Source organism: Malaclemys terrapin, chromosome 3, assembly GCF_027887155.1.
Source record: "Malaclemys terrapin pileata isolate rMalTer1 chromosome 3, rMalTer1.hap1, whole genome shotgun sequence".
Taxonomy (NCBI): Eukaryota; Metazoa; Chordata; order Testudines; family Emydidae; genus Malaclemys; species Malaclemys terrapin.
The window spans coordinates 4,064,290-4,084,780 of NC_071507.1; the positions used below are offsets into that span (position 1 = coordinate 4,064,290).

Genomic DNA, 20,491 nt, shown 5'->3' on the forward strand with positions numbered 1-20,491 from the left:
AGTAAATAAGGTTTTTAAAATGCTTAAGAAGCTTCATTTAAAATTAAATTAAAATGCAGAGCCCCCCAGAGCGGTGGCCAGGACCTGGGCACTGTGAGTGCCACTGAAAATCAGCTCGCATGCCATAGCTTGCCTACCCCTGAGTTAAACCATTAATGATTCAGCCTAGACCAAGGGCTTGTCTACACTTACCTGAGGATCACGCTGCGGCGATTGATGCATTGGCGGTCGATTTCGTGGGTCTAGTGAAGACTCGCTAAATCGACCGCCAATCGCTCTCCTGTCAACTCCTGTACTCCACCTGATTGAGAAGAGTAAGGGGAATCGACGGGAGAGGGTCTCCTGTCAACGTTGCGTAGTGTGGACCCCGCGGAAAGTAGATCTAAACTATGTCGATTTGAGTTACGCTGTTCATGTAACTCAAATTGCATAGTTTAGATCGACTTTTCCCTTTAGTGTAGAAATGGCCAAAAAAGATTTTAAAACAGTAATAATATCTGTGTAAAATCAAATTAAATGGTGGAAAGAAATGTGCAGTTCAAAGTATGAGAGTATTTTCATGGGCAATTTTTCTAGTTATGGAATAGAGAGCAAAAGAGTACCAGTTCAACAATATTAAAATCTATTCTTTCATATTTCTAAAGATTTTTTTCATCTAAAGCATTCTCACATCTAATGAAAAATGGGGAAAATACATAACAGTGCATCACAGCCTTTCGTGGCAACAAGCCTGGGATGACACGATAACCAGAACCCACCGTGGTACTGTCTTTGGTGTCAGTGTTGGAGGAGGCTGGGAACTTCATTTTCTATTTCCTGCCTTTGCCCCCTTGATGATGAGAGGGGCAGAGGCAGGAAATAATCCTCTCTAATTTTTTGGACAAAGAACTCCATTCTTTGCCTTCTACCCATGTAGGGAACATGGTAGGCTGAGAGGCTGCTGTGTTCTCGGTGCTGGTCAGGCACTGGGTACTCTTACTTGAGAATGCGGAGAGCAGAACTGAGAGCTACTGAAAACGTAATATATACCATTCTCCCTGTGACTGAGCTGCCAGAACCAGAGGGATGGGGGAAAGAAATTAAAAGAGCTACCTCTTCACCACCACTCCCCGGGTGTGTGTTCTTTGCCATTTCATAGGAATTGAGTTGGCTCTGCCTAAGACCACACACAGTGAAGCAATATGTCACGTGGGAGTCTCACTCACACACCATCAGGCATAATTGTCTCTGGAGAAAAATGCATTTTCAGAGCCAATAATTTGGCCTGTCAGTCACAAGAAAGTGTATGCATTTTCTGACTCATGATCATCACACAAATGGAGCAAAGACAATTATTTTGTAGCATATCATTTAAACATTTCCAAACAAATGCCAAATATATAAAATAATAATCATTTGGTGTAAGCTATTTAACCGCCACATACTGTATACTTTTCTCTCTTCTCAAAGAGAGTTTTTGACTGTGTTCTCAATGTCCTGTCAGCAGAGGACAGGGGAGACTGATTTAACCATGTGGTTTAAAGTACTGCCAATAAAATAAGGAAAAACGACCTGCCAACAATACAGATGCACCAGAAGGACATACAAATGACTAAAAAAGAATTCTAACAAGGATAGGTGCAGTAATTCAGAGAAGTGTTAAACTAAGTTAAAAAACAAAGGGTATTAAGAAGGGAATAAAGATTTTAAATTTACAGAGACATATCATTGATGCAGACAATACTGAAATAAGACTGAATACAAAGGGTACATTTTTAAAGAGTTGCTTTTCAGTGTTCTACTTTCATCAACTATATTAGGAGCTACATAACTCCATGTACCAATCTGAAAATGGACCTAAGTTCACACCCACAAGTATTACAGTATTAACTGGCCATACACTGCAGCACCACCACTGATAACAGGCATTTGTGTAGTTGCACTTCTATATACATCAGAAGTTTTTCAGAAGCAAGAAAATCAGCAGAAATCTTTCTAGTGAAAATAGCATTTTTTAAGTGAGCTCCACAGGATCGTATCAGTGAGGTTTGTGCAAAAGTACTGAGGGATGGCAACTTACAAGCTCACCACAGATCAATGGGAGTGCGCCATATTACCTTCTGCTCTGGCCACAGGGATGACTAAAGCCCTGAGACAGCTACTTACTGCTTCTGCATTGTGGGGCTGGGACCGGTTTTCAAGGGGGAAGGGAATCCAGAAAGGTGTCTCTCCACCACCCAATTTTCATCTTAAGAGTTTCTGCTGTTGCCTCTGTGCACTAGCTCCTTATCCAAATGGCACTCACGCCAGCCATGAGGATCAAAAATAAGTGGTGGCTTCTGGATGCAGACTACAGGGCACATATGCCTTCCCTCCTCCCGATCTTCATGGGAAGAGGAAGGGGCAAGTACTTCCTTCTCAGCGACAGTAAGGTAACTGCCATCTTGAAACCTGCTCCCTGCATTTGGCCCACAACATCTCATACCCACTGCCTGAGAAGAAGGCGGTCAGCCTGAAATTCTATTAAAATCCATTAAAAACACTACGTCAAGAGAACAATGAAGTTGCAAAGTGAAGTGCACAATTCAAGAAAGGCCTAACTTACGGAAACACAAGCAACTTTTATTCTGTCCCCTGTGTGTTACACTCAAACATTCCAAAAAAAACTCACTCCGTCAAAAATTTTAGCCTGGAAGGTGAAAGTCAGAGAGAGTTATGGACAACTGGGAGTCCACTTTACGTGGAAAACCCAATGTAACTAATTATGGGACACTGTCATTTCCATAATGGAAACTATGGAACCTAGCCGTTACTAGTGCTCTAATTATAATAAAGTAAGATAGCAAATAATTTGGGAATCCAATCATAATGCACAAACCTGTTTCTGTAAACCATGAAGAGGTAGAATTTGGGTTGACAGTCTCAAACTTCACCACCTGGTTGAAGTCTCTCCCTCTACTGACACCAACACAAACTAAGGGGAATTCTTGTTCAGGTACTACCAGCATTTCAAACAATCTCAGTGGACAAGGTACAGGGAAATCTATGTGCTAGATTAAGAAACAAAAAAACGGTTAGATAAAGGCAAACAAGTTACAAAGCAAACAATTTAGTACACATCACGATTAGTCATCTCAACAGCATGGTAAGTTGGATAAAGTCGTTTTGCCATTCATCGTTAGCACGCTTATGTAACATCAAGCTCATTTCCTGGAATCCTAGTACTTGGCAGATGCGGGAAAATCTGATTTATGAAGATTTAGGTTCTTCATGAGGATCTGGTTATTAATATCCAGAATCTGAATGTTCACCATCATTTTTCTTATGGCTGCTTGCAGGAGAGAGCCCAGATCCTCTGAGTGACATCACCAGTTGGGGAGGTTTAAAACTTTTGTTTCCCCTAGCTCACCAGACTTTGGGTGCTGCCTATCCAAGAAACATGAAGCACTGTGGCCTCAGGCCAGCTGATGTCAGCTGGGAATAACAACTATTTGATTTTGGGGCACCCAAAGAGTCATGCAGTTCAAAACAAATGAGTCATCTTCTCCCTTTAGATTTGGCATCAAGAGAGAACTATCAATGTTCTCCCCTCAATTCTCCCAAGGCTCTGCCCATTGATTAGCCAGAACATTCTGACTGTATAACTATAAAACAACACTTACAGATTGAAAAAAAAAATCAACCTTTAGACTGGATATGTGCAGGGAAAAAGGCTCTAAATAATGTTTAGTTAACATCTAGCAAATGTTTGGGACATTTTAAACTGGTATTTTTCAAATGATGGAAGATGAATTTTATTTTTCAAAATGAGTTAAGCAGAAATGAACAGAAAATCTTATAGGGACATAAGAAATTATTTACATTTTGGTTACTCAACTAATTTTTTCCAAGATAAAAGCATCTGAAAAATCAACATTTTGTATTAAGAGGTTGAGTCCTAAAGGGAAGGTAGGACATCTGCTTGTGGACATCTTATTGTAAGGTTTACCTTAATTAACATAAACTTCTGCATCAATTCAACCCATTCTAACAAGACAATGCTAGACTGTAGTGCTCCGCAAAGGTATTTGTGGCCTGTGTAAGGATTCCTCACTGCAAAGAAAGAAAAAGTAAAGTTAGTTGCTTAGCATAAACATTTCACATCTAATTTAACACAGCCTTTGCAATTCTGAAAGTGCCAGATATGAAAAGGGACTCTGAAAAGTCAAGTTTTCAAATTACATACAACCCTTAGATTTTGGGTTCCTAGGAATGTCTTAAGAGTTTGGAAAACACAGCATTTAGTAGGGGCTATCACAAACGTCATAATAAAACCATATTTTATATATCCAGCTGGTTTTATTACAACTGACTGAAGGTTTTTGACTGATAAACAGGACTTAATACTTTAGGGCTTCCTACAGGATAGTTATAGCACGGACACTGACAGTCAAAGCTTCCCATTTCAGAACGTTGGTGTGCCCCAACTATTCTTTAATTGTCATGAGGAACCTCCTCTAGTGTTAAGACTTTGAAGAAAGGTGCCCATTATAATGGCTGTTCTTATGACAGTGACACTTCTCCAACATGAACTGAACAGAGGCCAGCAATCACTTAACAATTTACCAGTCATTACCAACTGAGAGTCGCTCAGTAGCCTTTCAGTCTTTAGTGTTCTAAACCAGGTTCCAGCAAGTGATCGGAAATGAAAGGCTCCCTATATCCACTGGCGATTCTTTGAGCTATCCCGTTTCCCAGGAAGCTGAATTATAATTACAAAGTTGGCCTAAAAATGTAACACTCAGTATATTTTGCACCAGTACCTAAAATTCAATTAACACATTACTTAATCTTACACCTTGACTGAAATGAAATAGGAAGGATATCAGTCATCACAGTTTTCATTAAAACGGCTCTTCTTATAGCTTTTATCACTAATTATTTAAAAAAATCTTTATTTAAAAAGAGAACAAGAAGGTGGACTGCTAGGCGCTGAAAAGTCAGGAAATGCAATAAATTGCGTGCACTGCCTGAACTCTGCAAATTCATTACATTACAGACTAATTACATTATCACATTATTAAATCATCAACCATATGATTAGAGCTGTACAAGACATAAAATGATACAGTCTCTGTCCCAAAGAACATACAATCTAAGGGTCTAAGCTAACTGATGTGATCTAGGGCTAGATTTACAAAGGCATTTAGGGGCCCAAAGACACAGAAAGGAGCCCACTGCAGTTTACAGAACTGCCTGACGCTCACTGACTTTTAACGTGGCTAAATGGATGAAATCCACTAGGACCACCCTCCTCTCTATTCCACTAGGCGCCAATTTGCATCTTTAGGCACCTAAAAATACCATTATAAATCTGGTCCCTTGTGCAACATCTCAGATAACCCCATCTGTCAAGTGAGGACAAGGATACTTGCCTGTTAAAGTAAGGTTCAACTCAGTAATGCGAACTGTACTAACACCAGTATGTGGAAAAGATGAGATTAGAATTCAGTCTCTTTTGGACTGCCACTTCAGTGCTGCTTCCGCTAGGCCAAAGGGTACAACACCCGTGTCCCATCACAGGATCTGTTCCTACCACATGGGAGGTTCTCTAGGGTCTAGTAATTTTTAGACGTTTATTAATCCATTTGGTGGTGATAAAGCTCTTTGAGCGCTGCAGAAAGCAGCAAAGCCCCATGCTAGCTATCTGCTGCGTGGTGCATGCACCCTTCTGACAAACTAGAGAGGGTTAACATGGCCACCACATGATTACAGTGCAGCAGGCTAGCGCCTTCTCTGTTCAGCACTGGAAGAGAAATCTTGTCAAATCTATCAGGCTGAAAGTTACATTTATATTCATGAAGAGCCTATAGAGTTTCATATCTACTCTGATTTTTTTCCCTACTATTCTTCTGCCAGCAGGTCAGAAACTACACCTTTCAGCGGTTCAGTATATTGTTTTTTAACATTATATTGAGGCCTCAATCAGGTCAAGGCCCCTTCACGCTAAGCACCGTACAAACATAGTAAATGACGGTCCCTACCCTAAAGAGTTTACAATCTAAACGACAAGATGTAACAGGTAGATGAGAGAAACAAGTGATTACTTATGTCAGAGAAATTGAAAATGTTTCACCCTGTGTTCTATACAACAGGGACCTACGTGCTGCAGTTAATGATTCAAGAAGACCCCACTCTACCTCCACACACTACAGCTTGCGTGGAGATCTCATGCAGCAAATCATTTTCCTGCCTTTTATGCACATTTATTGAACAGTAACTTTTCACTGTTTGTATCTCTCTTATACTGCAGTTCTGACACAGTGGTTGGTCCACTGGACCCTTAATGTACTTTTGTATGGTACTATTTTTAGAGAACCAATGCCGCCCTCATAGATCTTTCTAGCACCCCAAGAGAATTTAAAACAAAGCCCCACGGTATCGGTCAATAATAACATGAACTGCAGTGGGCTCACAATGGCCAGTATTAGAAGTCATGGTCCATGGCCTGATGGTTCCTGTATGTCACTCCCCCGGAGAGACTGAGGTTTCTCAAGAAACCGGACATGCATTCTGCTGTTCTGAATTTGTTGTGAAATGTGAATAATTATGAGGGGGAAAAGAGGAAGTTTTCACTTCCTATAAATGTGAGGGCTAATCTGGTTGAGTTTACTACCTGTAGATGTCTACAGCTTATTTCTGATGACAGGAGAAACATGACAGCCTGATAAACATTCTTCTCTCCTTTGTTCCTCCCCAGGTAGTGACTCGTTACAAATATCTCAACACTGTAGCCATTTATTCCTCTTACTGACATTTCCACTGTACCACTTTACTTACCAACGCAACACTTCTGACACCATTTGGTTTCTGGAATTTTTGTAGACACTGCAAACTTCCTAAAGGATATAAATACAGAATTATTAATTCAATAAAACAGACTGAATCAATCTGCTTCTTATAAGGACTTTTAATAAGGGAATGATATTCACCGAAAAAAACTAAAATAAGAGAACTATTTGACTTCACTGTACATTTATCTTCCTCAAAACAGTATCTTTGGCACCTAGACATACATTAGGTGGGTCTTCCCCATTAAGGTTCAGATATAGTTCAATTTGATTTACAGCAAGTAGACCTACTAACAACTGCCCCCCAGAATATTTTACTCAAATACACCTCTACCCCGATATAACGCTGTCCTCGGGAGCCAAAAAAATCTTACCGCGTTATATGTGAAACCGCGTTATATTGAACGTGCTTTGATCCACCAGAGTGTGCAGCCCCGCCTCCCCTGGAGCGCTGCTTTACCGCGTTATATCCGAATTCATATTATATTGCGTCGTGTTATATCGAGGTAGAGGTGTAGTTGTAAAGGCACAGCAAGAACTGGTTTTCCTAAACAGGAACTCTCTCAGCAGTATTTTGTATGGCTACGTGGGGGAAAGACTGCTTTTGTCAAGGCCAGAGAAAATTATGTTACAGTGATAGAGAAGTAAGATGATGAGAGCCTGGACAAGAGTTTAAGCTGTATGGATGTTAGGAAACATTTAAAAAGAATTAGCAAGATTTAGACACAGCCAGGATGTGAGGATCTGAAGAGAGAGAGCAGAACTAAAGATGATGCCCAGGTTATGAGCCTGAGAGACAGACAGGATGTTGGTGTTGTCCACAGTGCTTGAGAAAGAAGGGATGAGGGAGGATGTAAGGGGAAAATTCAGGCCATGTTGAACTTAAGCTGATGGCTGAGTATCCTCATTGAGATATCAAAGACAAGCTGAGATTTTAGTTTGGACAGAAGGAGACAGGTCCATAGTAAAGAGAGAAATCTGTTAATCATTCACATAGAAATAGTAGTTCAATTTGTGTTTGCAGAGGAGATTACCCACATGAAGCTGTGGAAGGAGAAGAGAAGGAGACCAAAGAGCATAGGTGCCGACTTCCCCTCTTTCTGTGGGTGGTCGACCCTCTGCTCTGCCCCCGGTCCCGCCCCCACTCCACCCCTTCCATGAGGCCCTGCCCCTGACCCACCTCTTCCCACCCCTTCCCCATCCCAACCCCTTCCCCAAAGTCCCCGCCCAACTCTGCCCCTATTCTAACTCCTTCCCCAAATCCCTACCGCGGCCCCGCCTCCTCCCGAGTGTGCTATGTTCCTGGTTCTCCCCCCCCGCCCCCGAGCATGCAAACAGCTGTTTGGCAGTGGTCTGGCGGGAAGTGCTGGGAGGTAGGCAGAGGAGTGGGGACCCAGCGCGCTCAGGGGGAGAGGAGGTGGAGCGGGGGGGGGGGGGGGGGAGAGAGCTTGGCTGCCAGTGGGTGCAGAGCCTATGCCAAAGAGGGAGCCCTGAGGAACCTCCACAGAAGGGGGGGCGGAGAATTAGGAGGATCCTCAGAATGACTCACTGAAGGAGCAATTAGAGATAGGAGGACAAGCAAGAAAGGACTGAGTTAAGAAAGTCAACAGAGGATAAGATAATCAATAAGCATGTGATTGAGAGTTCCAAAGGTGACTGACAAGTTGAGAAGGAGAATGGAGTACTTGTTCCAAGTTGTTCCAGGAAAAGGTTTATTAGAGACATTGTCAAGGACTGCTTCAGTGGAGTTCACATGACAGAAACGGACTGGAGATCATGACTTCCATAGATTGTAGGGCTCTGCTACCGAATGCTGTGTCAACTAAGTCCCAAATCAAGCACATAATGTTTTGCAAATTTATGTACTGACGCTCATGTAGCTGCTTTGAATTTTTCTTTGCTTTCCATTTTTTCTGCTGGTGCATGAACTTTTCTCTGAAGAGAATTCTGCTTTAATTTTCCATTAATTTTTATATTGCACTCATCCATCATGGTATTCAAGAACTTCTTGAAGAACATGCTTTGAGGTCTGGTGGAAAGAATTTATCTTGCTATTTATATACTTTAGACATGCATCTAGTAATCCTCCTGACTACTGTGTCCTTCTGATGCCTGTCACACAAAGAGAAGAAGGCAGCAGAGAGAAATGTGGAATATGTAAATGATTCTGTCCTGCCGATATATGTTTTGCTCGCCCTTCTTTGCACGTTCAGGTTGTTTAACATTTTCCTTGGGATGTGATGGGACTTGGCAGGAAGTCTCCTGGCCCTCTGGAGTGTATATGAGATGTCATCCTAGGCTTGATGTATTTTGGAATTTTCATAGCAACCCCGACCTTGTGAAATTTACAGTATTGGTCCTCTGCTGATTGTGTCCCCAACTCACAGAGTGTGCCGGCCAAAGTTACAGATGAGGCTAGGAACAGACAAACTGCATAGGGATATAGAGTGTAATGGTTTGAAAGATGGCTGTGCTAGATCTTGTAAGACCATATTTCGATTCCAAGGCGATCACAGTGTCTGGTGGGTGTAACACAGCCATGCATGCAGATGACTGCACCGAAGCCTTTCCTGCATCATATAATGAATAAAGCTATGGCTGTTGATTGTACCTCAAGGTAGCTAACAATCAGGCCCACTGATAAGGTTGTTCTTTAGGAAGTTATGTATTGTGAAGTGTTCTGGTGATTCATTCTGCCTTCTATGCACTGAATGTTGACTCCACACTGAATCCTCAGGTTTCTTACTGTTACCATTTCTCTCTGATGCTAGCAACATTAATTACATGTCCAGAACACTTCTATTTTCAAGTATTTTCTTTGGAGCAGCAAGGGTACTATGGCTCATGGAGGACAAAATAGTCCTATAGCCCCTGCTATAGCAGATTTGGTGCAATCAGCAAGTTATCTGGTGCTGAGTCTGACGCCCAGACTATTTTTAAGAACCTGTCTCCTACGGCTTGGGTAGCAACAAATATAGTATTACTTCTGATCTCTCATATTTTGTAGGATCCTTGGTGATAAATATATTTGGTGGGATTGCATACAGAATTTGGTGTGGACACATTTTGGATAATATGTTCATAGCCTCCAGAGCCCCATGTTCTCATTCTGAATAAATATTTCTCTACCCTCATTCTTTGAGCTGATAGGAACAGTTTATTTTAGGCTTCCATCTCTCCTCTGGTTCTTAGATAAATATGCCTGAGCCTAATCCTGGGATTTGGTTTACAACAGAGACAACCAGAACTTCCCTCAAGGAACAAGCAGTCTGACTTGTGCTCAATAACTCAAGAATAATTCAAGTGAAGTAAATGGAATTAGATCAGTGTAAACCTGGTGAGAGATCAGATTCAAACCCAGTCTATCCTGAGAAGAAAGTGAAACGTGTACAATTGGAGTTTTCCTTTCAGAGTGTATATTCTCATCTTGATTCATGTGAATTTAAGTGCCTGAACTCTAATGAAGGCTAGCAGAAGTTATTCATGGAGATGAGACTATATGTTCCAAAACCTCCAAATTATTAGGGGTCCCCATTCAGGAGAGGGTCCTGGATTCTCAGAAACAAGATCTACAGAATATTGCTAATACATTTGATTAATATATATTTACCTGGGGAGTATTCTGTCAGGAAGCTTGTGTGTTGGAATAGACACAGGCAACTTTTGCATTTGCCTTGCATAATCAAAGAGCCCTGGTAAATTATGGGAATAAAGCTGAGAGGCTTTACCTGGAAATTAAAAAACAGAATAAAGCTTAATGCACAAAACTTACGATTCTCAAGCATTTACATTAAAAATAGCAGAAAGACTTACCAGATATTGATAATAAGCAATTGTTCATTACATACAACCACGTACATCTTCGGGGAAATAGCTGATAAAGAAAAAAAAATTTACTGAACACAAAATGTGCAGTACAATAAATCAATTTATAAGTTGGTATCTGGATAGGCAATACAACATAATTAACATTGCTATGATTTCTGTAGTAGAAATTGGCCTTAGATAAGTTAAACATAGTATTTTCACTGATTTTAGAGTTAATGCACAGGATAAAGTCATAATACATACAAACTTTATATTTTACACACACACAAATGTATAGTATATGCATACTTTCTAGGATAAAACCCGGGTCAGGGGAAGAGTAGACAGATTCTTCTCAGGGTATTTTCATAGAATATCAGGGTTGGAAGGGACCTTAGGAGGTCATCTAGTCCAACCCCCTGCTCAAAACAGGACCAATTCCCAACTAAATCATCCCAGCCAGGGCTTTGTCAAGCTGGGCCTTAAAAACCTCCAAGGAAGGAGATTCTACCACCTCCCTAGGTAACCCATTCCAGTGCTTCACCACCCTCCCAGTGAAAAAGTTTTTCCTAATATCCAACATAAACCTCCCCAACTGCAACTTGAGACCATTACTCCTTGTTCTGTCATCAGGTACCAGTAAGAACAGTCTAGATCCGTCCTCTTTGGAACCCCCTTTCAGGTAGTTGAAAGCAGTTATCAAATCCCCCCTCATTCTTCTCTTCTGCAGATTAAACAATCCCAGTTCCCTCAACCTCTCCTCATAAGTCATGTGCTCCAGCCCCCTAATCATTTTTGTTGCCCTCCGCTGGACTCTTTGCAATTTTTCCACATCCTTCTTGTAGTGTGGGGCCCAAAACTGGACACAGTACTCCAGATGAGGCCTCACCAATGTCGAATAGAGGGGAATGATCACGTCCCTCGATCTGCTGGCAATGCCCCTACTTATACAGCCCAAAATGCCGTTAGCCTTCTTGGCAACAAGGGCACACTGTTGACACATATCCAGCTTCTTGTCCACTGTAACCCCTAGGTCCTTTTCTGCAGAACTGCTTCCTAACCATTCGGACCCTAGTCTGTAACAGTGCATGGGATTCTTCCGTCCTAAGTGCAGGACTCTGCACTTGTCCTTGTTGAACCTCATCAGGTTTCTTTTGGCCCAATCCTCTAATTTGTCTAATTTTAAATAAGGCTCTCTATTAACTCCTGGAAAGTTATATATTTCTGATCTCTGTTTTGTCCATTGGAGTTAATGGCAAAGTATAATCAGAGAGGTTAGTTTCTCTTTATCTTTGCCTCAAATTTCTAGTCAGTAAGGCATATGAAAGATCAGCTTTACTTTAATTCAGTTCACAAGTAGTTTTATTAATTTTCTATAATTGTGTAAGTATATTCTCCATTGTGACTCTGTGCTTGGCTTTAAGTGTTAGACCAACACTGGGTTGTAGGTAGTATAGAAACCAAATGAAACAATTTACACCTGAAAAACTATCAGCCTGAAAGGTGAAAGTCTGACAAGGTTATAAGTAACTGAAAGCGACTCTTTAGCACTGAAACAGGTAACCTTAAGTGCAGCTGCAGCATGTATAGATGCATTAAAGCAAAGGAGATATTACGTTATGCAGCACTAGCCTTAATTGCTGAAAAATGACTAGGACTTTATTTTCAAAATTCAAAATCAAACATACCTGTTCCATTGATGTTTCATGAAGTTCATTGAGATTCAGGGTGTAAATACCTTCCTCTGCACCAAATATCAAGTATTGATCTGTAAAGGGAGAGAGAAATTAAAATTAACAAATCTGGGGTTAAGGAAAGTGAAAATAATATGAACATGGAGCTGGTTTAGCAAAGCAGTGTTTCACCATCGTTAACAGAGGCACTCACATTCAATCTACTTTGTTTAAATTTCCTTAGATCAGGAAATAGTAGGAAGTAGCAGTAGCTTAAATTCAAAAAAACAAAACAAAACAAGAAGCAGAGGGATTCCTCTTATTTTAGTTCAAAATACTGGCCATAAGAATTACTGCTGGAAGAACCTATATGAACAATATACTTTATTTAAGTTCCTGCTATAAAGATGAAGTTTAACTCACATTAATATACATTACTTAACAGTTCTATAAGTCTTTCTGCAGGTATCAGAGGGGTAGCCGTGTTAGTCTGAATCTGTAAAAAGCAACAGAGGGTCCTGTGGCACCTTTGAGACTAACAGAAGTATTGGGAGCATAAGCTTTCGTGGGTAAGAACCTCACTTCTTTCTGCAGGACTCATAACCACTTCATAGGGTGTTTATCAATGATGGTACTGACTGACATATTAGAGCAGCTCTTCTTTGGGGGCCCCATCGGCTTCTGCAAAATTTAAGATAATTCCACATCTATCCCTCGTGGTTACAAAGGTAACCTTCTGAATATTGGCCACCACTGCAGTCTCCTTCTGAGTTTCCAAAGAGTTTCCAAGAGAGTTAAAACCATTGTTTGCTGAGAAGTTGGAATTGTCTCATCTAAATGAGGTGTCAACTTCAAAGACTGATTTTGATCACTTAAATTTCAGAAAAGTATTTTGTTGCTGGTCATTTTAGTAGTAGCAGCTTGCTAAAATTTCAGGCAAAACTTGAGTCTCATATCACCAATTCGCCCCTCCCCTATAGTCTGACTCCTGTAGCATAGATCACTTCATCCTACACTGAAATATATTTACCTATGATGGTAATGGTGGCAGCCTCTCTCTCTGCCCACAACAGATCTGAGAAGTTAAGTGAACAATAATATAGCCAATGAAACTACAGGGGGAACTGAGGAAGTCAGGATGTGGCTGTTTGACCAGGACACTAGGGGTAACAGCATTATCTCCAAACCTGGGATTTTTGATTCCCAGAAGCAGAGTGTGTTTTACACCTCAACCAAAAAGAAGAATACATGTACCTCACTTTCATCTGTATGGTAAACTTATTTTATGGAACTAAAAAGCTGCAATCTACATCACAGACCTAAAAGTAAAGGGAATTTACTTTTTTTTTTAAATCAATGGTTGATTTGAGTTTAAGCAATCCAATAAAGAGAAAATTCCTATATACACAAGTGACACTTTTATAAAGAATTCTCTTGATATCTAAACTGAATAGATCATGTTCTTAAAACCTTCAGGAGAGAATAAATAGGATGAAAATACATAATGTACTACCTCTTGTATCTGGATTAATCCATGATGTTGCACAATGAATTTTTAATGGGCACCCGTTGAAAACCTTTGAAAAGCACGCACCCATCTGTGAAAGTAAAATATAAGCCATTTAGAACAGTGAATTTGATACTTTACATCAACAGGTATTAGGAAAAATTCTAATTATGTATTTCAAATGGCACAGTTTTTGCCTTATTGAAGGGGTAAAAGAGTTAGGGACCAGTTTATTTAATTGTTTCTATCGGAGTGATTTCATCTCCATAAAACATGCCAGAGAAAGGGAAGCTTTTTTTTTTTTAAATAAAGCCAGTCACAGTTTCTTTGCCTCTCATATATTTCTGAATTAACATACTTCAAGACCTGCCAGTTCTGGTAACTGATTATAACAATGTCTATTTATTGCAGCATGAGAGGAAACTGAAAAAGGCTCTGTGTGAAATATGGGAGTGTGATAAAAATCAAAGTAGTCTCAAGAGTGCTCTCTTATTTCTGAAATATTTTACAAATTTGAAATGTCAGTAGTTGTTGTATAAATCATCACTCACATTTTTATTTCAAGAACTTTCTTAAAACTCAATCTGTTCTGAAATGCAAATCTTAAAGGATAGGTATGGTTAATGATATTGGCTTTCAAATGTTTTACTTTAAAAAAACTGTTGTGACAACTATCTAAACCAATTGTTCAATTGGACGTTTTTTTAACAGACATAGAACTTCACTGAATATTCAAATTTGATTTTTTTTTAATACAAAAAACCATTTCTATACTATATTCAAAACTAGTTTGGCTGGTCCAATATTATATACTTACATGGACTTTAGGTGTCGGTGGAAGGCCATTACTAATTGGTTTCTAGAAAAAATATTGTAAGCTTAGATTATTCTTTTAATATCTATACACATTTCACTAAAAACAAAATTAGTGTACAGATTAAACATTAAAATATCTTTTCTCAACAGTCAGACACAGTGCATAAGTAACTTAGTAATTGTGAGTATAACTATATTAGATGAAACTGACAAGCCAATATTTATTCATTTATCTGCATAAAAGACACCCACCAGTGGCAAACTCCATGCAAATTGTTAAACACAATAAATAGAGACATGCTGTACATTTTCAAGTTTAATACTGCACTCATTTAATGAGATGCACTAAATAACTACAGGAATACCCCAGTTTTTATAAAAAGAACAGGAGTACTTGTGACACCTTAGAGACTAACAAATTTATTAGAGCATACGTGAGCTACTGCCCACTTCTTCGGATGCATATAGAGTGGAACATATATTGAGGAGATATATGTTCCACTCTATATGCATCCGAAGAAGTGGGCAGTAGCCCACGAAAGCTTATGCTCTAATAAATTTGTTAGTCTCTAAGGTGCCACAAGTACTCCTGTTCTTTTTGCGGATACAGACTAACACGGCTGCTACTCTGAAGCCAGTTTTTATAGAATTTGGTATGTGAACTTGCTAACCTTCCCTGTCTGTTGATGCTGCCAACTCCCCCACCTCCTACAGAGGAATTACTGTTCTAGTGAAATTCATCTATTATGATTTCTTAATCTCAATATCCCATAACTTAACTTCTATATAATTTCTTATATAATAAAAATTTCAAATTAGAGATGTGAAAGAACACTAGAGTGTCGTCATCCATTATTACAAAGCTTATGAGCCTTAGTATTATAATTAGCTGTTCAACATTCCAAACAGTTGCTTAATGTAAACCCTGCTTTATTAAATTATGTTTCAGCATTCCACACATGGTTTATTTTATACCAAAACCATTTCATAAGCATCAAGAATACTTATTTCTTTCAGTGCAGAGATATTTCAACGGACAATTATCTCCTTTTTAAAACTGTAAGCTGCTTCAACCACAAAACTTGAAAGGGACACAGTCAGCTGTAAGTCTAGATGATTTCAAAAGATGAGTTCCAAGTAGTTTCGGGAGCTGTACTTATCTGAGTTTCCCCACCAATATTTATGGTTTTAAAATCAGATTTTAACTCTTTAAAATACGTTCTCCCCCCACTCCTTATTGTTCTGATAACTCCTTTCCTCCCTCCCCCCTCCCCCCCAAAAAAACCCTGACTAATGGCAACATTTTACAGAAGCAGCCCGATTTTAGGGCACAAACTGAGACATCTTGAACCTGACTTTCAAAAATGTTGAACACTCATCTCCCATTAGCTTCAACTGGAGTCAGAACTGGGTACTGAGCCAGTCTGAAAATCAAGCCCAAGGTTTCAAGTTGGGATGCAGAAACTGACACCCCCAAAAATCAGTGAAAATTCTAAAAATTTTGATCTAAATGACTACACAGGAGAAATAATTAAATGGATTATTACACACCAAAAGGTGTCAAAATGCACAATGACAGCAAACTAAAAAAGAAGTATTTTTCCTCCCAGACTTCTTTCCACAAATTTCCCCTCTTCTGCTGTCCTCATCCACCATCACTCTTTCTCTTGTCTCCGACGTTTGCTTTCTCCTGGCCCTGCTCCTCGTAACTCTGCTTCTCCTATGTCTCTTCTTCCACATCCCCCATGCCTCGTCCCTTTTCTCCCATAGCAAGCGGGGAAATCTAGGAAAAGACCAAGAAGTTCCCATGCAAGGCCACTCAGCAGCTGCTACAACACTGCTCACTAGCTTGGTTCCCTCTCTAGTGGCAATTTGGGGTGATAAAGGCTGCCAGTGCCGGAAAAGGACCTGGGCAGGCAAGGAAAAAAGCAGAAGCTCAGAACACCATTACAAGGGGACTAGAAAAAGGGATGGACGGCTGAGGAGTGAAATTTTTACCGTCTTATTTAAGTGAGACCATATCCCATAGTGACCATCTCTGTGTGGGTGCGGAGGAAGCTTTCAGGTTCTTTTTCTCCCAATGACAGCACTAGGCACACACCAGTGTCAACTGCTAGGTGTTTATTTTGTGCTGGTAAACACTCTGAATACAAGCAAAGTGTTGAACAACAGACTCACTTGCTGTGAGCTGCATGGACAGAGCAGTAGAATCAATACAAGGTGGTTCCCATGGACAAATCCTGGGTCCATTTGTCTAAAAATCCTTGGAAAACACAGAATATCTGTGACTGTTGACACTAGGCTGCTGTCGTGGCTCAAAGGGAGAGAAGGGGTCTCAGTAAGCTGGAGTCCAAACCACACAGGACTTAAGTCAAAATGAACAGTTTCCTGAAAGCAAACAGGATGCTAAGAGAACTAGGGCATACATGTCAATAATATAAAAGCTGTGCATATACAGTATTTTAATTTGAATGGTATATTTATAAACAGCTAAATACATTGGGTTACTGAGTTCTTGCTGGACATCAGTTTTGTAGTTTGTAATTTAAGATTTTATTCTGTAGGCCTGAGAGCCTCAGAAGTTCATTAATTGCTAAGGCGTAAAATCACATGGTTATAGATAGAAGCTTTCAAAATGGAATTTGGTCCAAGTATGCCAAAATACAGAAAGGCACACAACTTAAAAATCATATTGTTTAAACAAGTTTTTAAAAACATACGTGTTTTCTAATATCACTCTAGATTTTTGTCTTCACTACTGTTACCTCAAGTTATAATTCGAGTCCTGTCCATGTACAAACACCCTTAACTCAGGTGTGGTGGTGCTTTTAACTGGAGCTGGCAGGCCCACCAGGGGTATAGAATAAAGCTGGAGTTAGCAAAACTCGTCAGCTGCTAACAGAACCCCTCTGCAGCATGGACAGAGATTAGCTCTACTTGCATGCTGCTAGTCCTCCAATGCCTTCCTGCAATTCCTCCCCTGGGCCCAGAAAGGACAAACAAGTTCTTCCACAATATGCTGGGAAACAATTAACACAGCAGCTCAGCTTACTGCTGACCAAAGAACCCTGCGAATTTCCCCGGAACAAGCAATTGCAGGGCCAGTATGGACACAGCATCTACTGTAGGGGTAGGGAACCTTTGGCACATGTGCCGAAGGCGGCACGCGAGCTGATTTTCAGTGACACTCACACTGCCTGGGTCCTGGCCACCGGTCTGGGGGGCTCTGCATTTTAATTTAATTTTAAATGAAGCTTCTTAAACATTTTAAAAACCTTATTTACTTTACATACAACAATAGTTTAGTCATATATTATAGACTTCTAGAGAGAGACCTTCTAAAAACGTTAAAATGTATTACTGGCACGCCAAACCTTACATTAGAGTGAATAAATGAAGACTTGGCACAGCACTTCTGAAAGGTTGCTGATCCCTGATCTACTGTGTTATTTTGCACTGTGGCCACTCTCACTTGAGCTAGGCTACCTTGCGAGGAGTAAATGGAGTACTGATAACCTGCAGTGAAGACAAACCCTTTAAAATTTAGGACTAAAAATCTGTCAGCAACAATAAAAAAACCTCAAGAGCTCCAGCTCACCCTCCATCCTGATTCCTCACTGGTAACTCCTGCATATCTCCACATTCTCTCCCCACCTACTGTGGAATCCTTCTGGACCCTCTTTCAGTTCCTTCTTTAACTCCATCCCCAGTACGGCCAAGTCAACTTCCCCACCCTAAACTGCCTTCTCTGCTGGATCTGGTGCTGCCACTTCTCTTGTGCTGAATAACTGCTGATACTGAAGTGTCACATATCAGTTTAGCCTCAGTAAACAGACACTTTGATTTTAACCTTTTCCCCAGAAGATCCATTTAATTTACTGTAGAAGTGGCTTGATTATATCCCTGTTAAGAACGATTCTCTCCATTGCCAAGCAGCAGTTAAACTTCAATCCAAAGCTAACTAGTCTGGGGAGAAAAATGCTATGACTGTATATGACCTTAATTGCGCAATATGATCCTCAATAGCCCCCGCAAACTGCAGAGGATTTATGCAGATATTTCTTCTTAACTCTAACACAGTTTATATATAGCCCTAGATATACACATTACATGTAGAAATTACTCAAGGCAATCCTTGGCACATTGATAGGAAGACAGAATTAAGGATTTGCATGTATTCAGAAACCCATATCTGCTACGCTGCAATGAAATCTGCTTCTAGCAGGCAGTCTTTCAGAAAGTACAACAGAACCTTGCTAATCCACATCATTTTATAATCCACACAAAAAACTCCCCATCTCGCAGCAAAGATTTTATACGAGACTGTGTTGCAGTGAAATGTTAAATTCCTCAAATTATTATTTTTACACATTATTAAGTATCAAATGATTAAAGCCCAAATTGCAATCATCAATGTAAATTAAACTACATTTTGCGTTACATTTTCCTTGGTTTCCCAATTTTTTTGTTTTCATACCCACTAGTCAGCAAAATTCATTAATCTATCTGATCTCTCATCATTAATATGAATTATTGAGGTTCTACTGTACTGTATAGACAGGACACATCACTAAGGTTTCACACAGACACACAAATCTTGAATGCACAATATTTATTACTTGTAATAAATGACAGCTCCTAGTAGCATTTAAAAATAAAATTTGTATTAATGTTGACTGCTTAAATTTAGATAAAAACTGTAGCATGATTAAACAGTTTAGCCAAAATGTTTTAAACTTGTAAGACAAAATCCATTCAACAGATATCAAAACCTGAATATATGAAACAAATCAATAATCATAGAATCATAGAAATGTAGGACAGGAAGGGACCTTGATAGGTCATCTAGTCCAGTCACCTACACTGAAGTAGGACTAAGTATTACCTAGACCATCCCTGACGTGTTTGTCTAACCTGTTCTTAAAAACCTCCCTAGGTAAATTTGTTTCAGTGCTTAACTATACCGACAGGAAGTTTTTTCTAATGTCTAACATCTAAATCTCCCTTGGTGCAATTAAAGCCCATTACTTCTTGTCCTGTCCTCAGTGGTTAAAGAGAACAATTTATCACCCTCCTCTTTATAACAACCTTTTTTCTACTTGAAGACTGTTACGTTCCCCCTCAGTCTTCTCTTCCCCAGAGTAAACAAACCCATTTTTTTTCCACCTTTTCTCATAGGTCAGGTTTTCTAGCTCTTTAATTATTTTTATTGCTTTCCTCTGGTCTTTCTCCAATTTGTCCACATCTTTCCTGAAATGTGGTGCCCAGAACTGGACACAGTACTCCAGTTGAGACCTTATCAGTGCTGAGTAGAGTGGAAGAATTATTTCTCGCATTTTGCTTACAAGACTCCTGCTAATACACTGCAGAATGATGTTTGCTTTTTTTACAACAGTATTATATTATTGATCCATATTTAGTTTGTGATCCACTATAACCCTTTGATCTTTTTCTTCAGTACTCCTTCCTAGGCAGTAATTTCCCATTTTGTATTTGTGCAATTGATTATTCCTTCCTAAGTGTAGTATTTTGCATTTGTTCTTATAGAATTTCATCCTATTTATTCAGACCATTTCTCCAGTTTGTCAAGATCCTGCTGAATTCTAAATTCTGTCTTCCAAAGTGCTTGCAACCCCTCCCAGCTTGGTATTGTCCACAAATTTTATGAGCATACTCTCTACTATGGCACTATCCAAATAATTTATGAAGATACTGAATGGAACCGGACCCAGGACACATCTCCGTGGGAACCCACTTGATGTGCCCTTCCAGCTTGATTGTGAACCATTAATAACCACTCTCTGAGAATGGTTTTCTAGCCAGTTGCGCACCCACGTTATTGGAGGTTTGTCTAGGCTACAGTTCTCTAGTTTGTTTAT

General features: G+C 39.8%; 1 protein-coding gene across 2 annotated transcripts in view; it reads right to left on the reverse strand.

Annotated features, from left to right (window-relative positions):
- MAP4K3 (mitogen-activated protein kinase kinase kinase kinase 3) overlaps positions 1–20,491 on the reverse strand; it is a 122,808-nt gene that overhangs the window by 16,968 nt on the left and 85,349 nt on the right. For both annotated transcript variants that reach the window (XM_054021282.1, XM_054021281.1), the window contains 8 exons: positions 14,614–14,655; positions 13,803–13,887; positions 12,305–12,384; positions 10,623–10,683; positions 10,420–10,537; positions 6,799–6,857; positions 3,968–4,071; positions 2,858–3,029 (listed from right to left, as the gene is read on the reverse strand). In XM_054021282.1, coding sequence (XP_053877257.1) covers positions 2,858–3,029; positions 3,968–4,071; positions 6,799–6,857; positions 10,420–10,537; positions 10,623–10,683; positions 12,305–12,384; positions 13,803–13,887; positions 14,614–14,655 — 721 coding nt within the window. The remainder of the gene's footprint in view (positions 1–2,857; positions 3,030–3,967; positions 4,072–6,798; positions 6,858–10,419; positions 10,538–10,622; positions 10,684–12,304; positions 12,385–13,802; positions 13,888–14,613; positions 14,656–20,491) is intronic.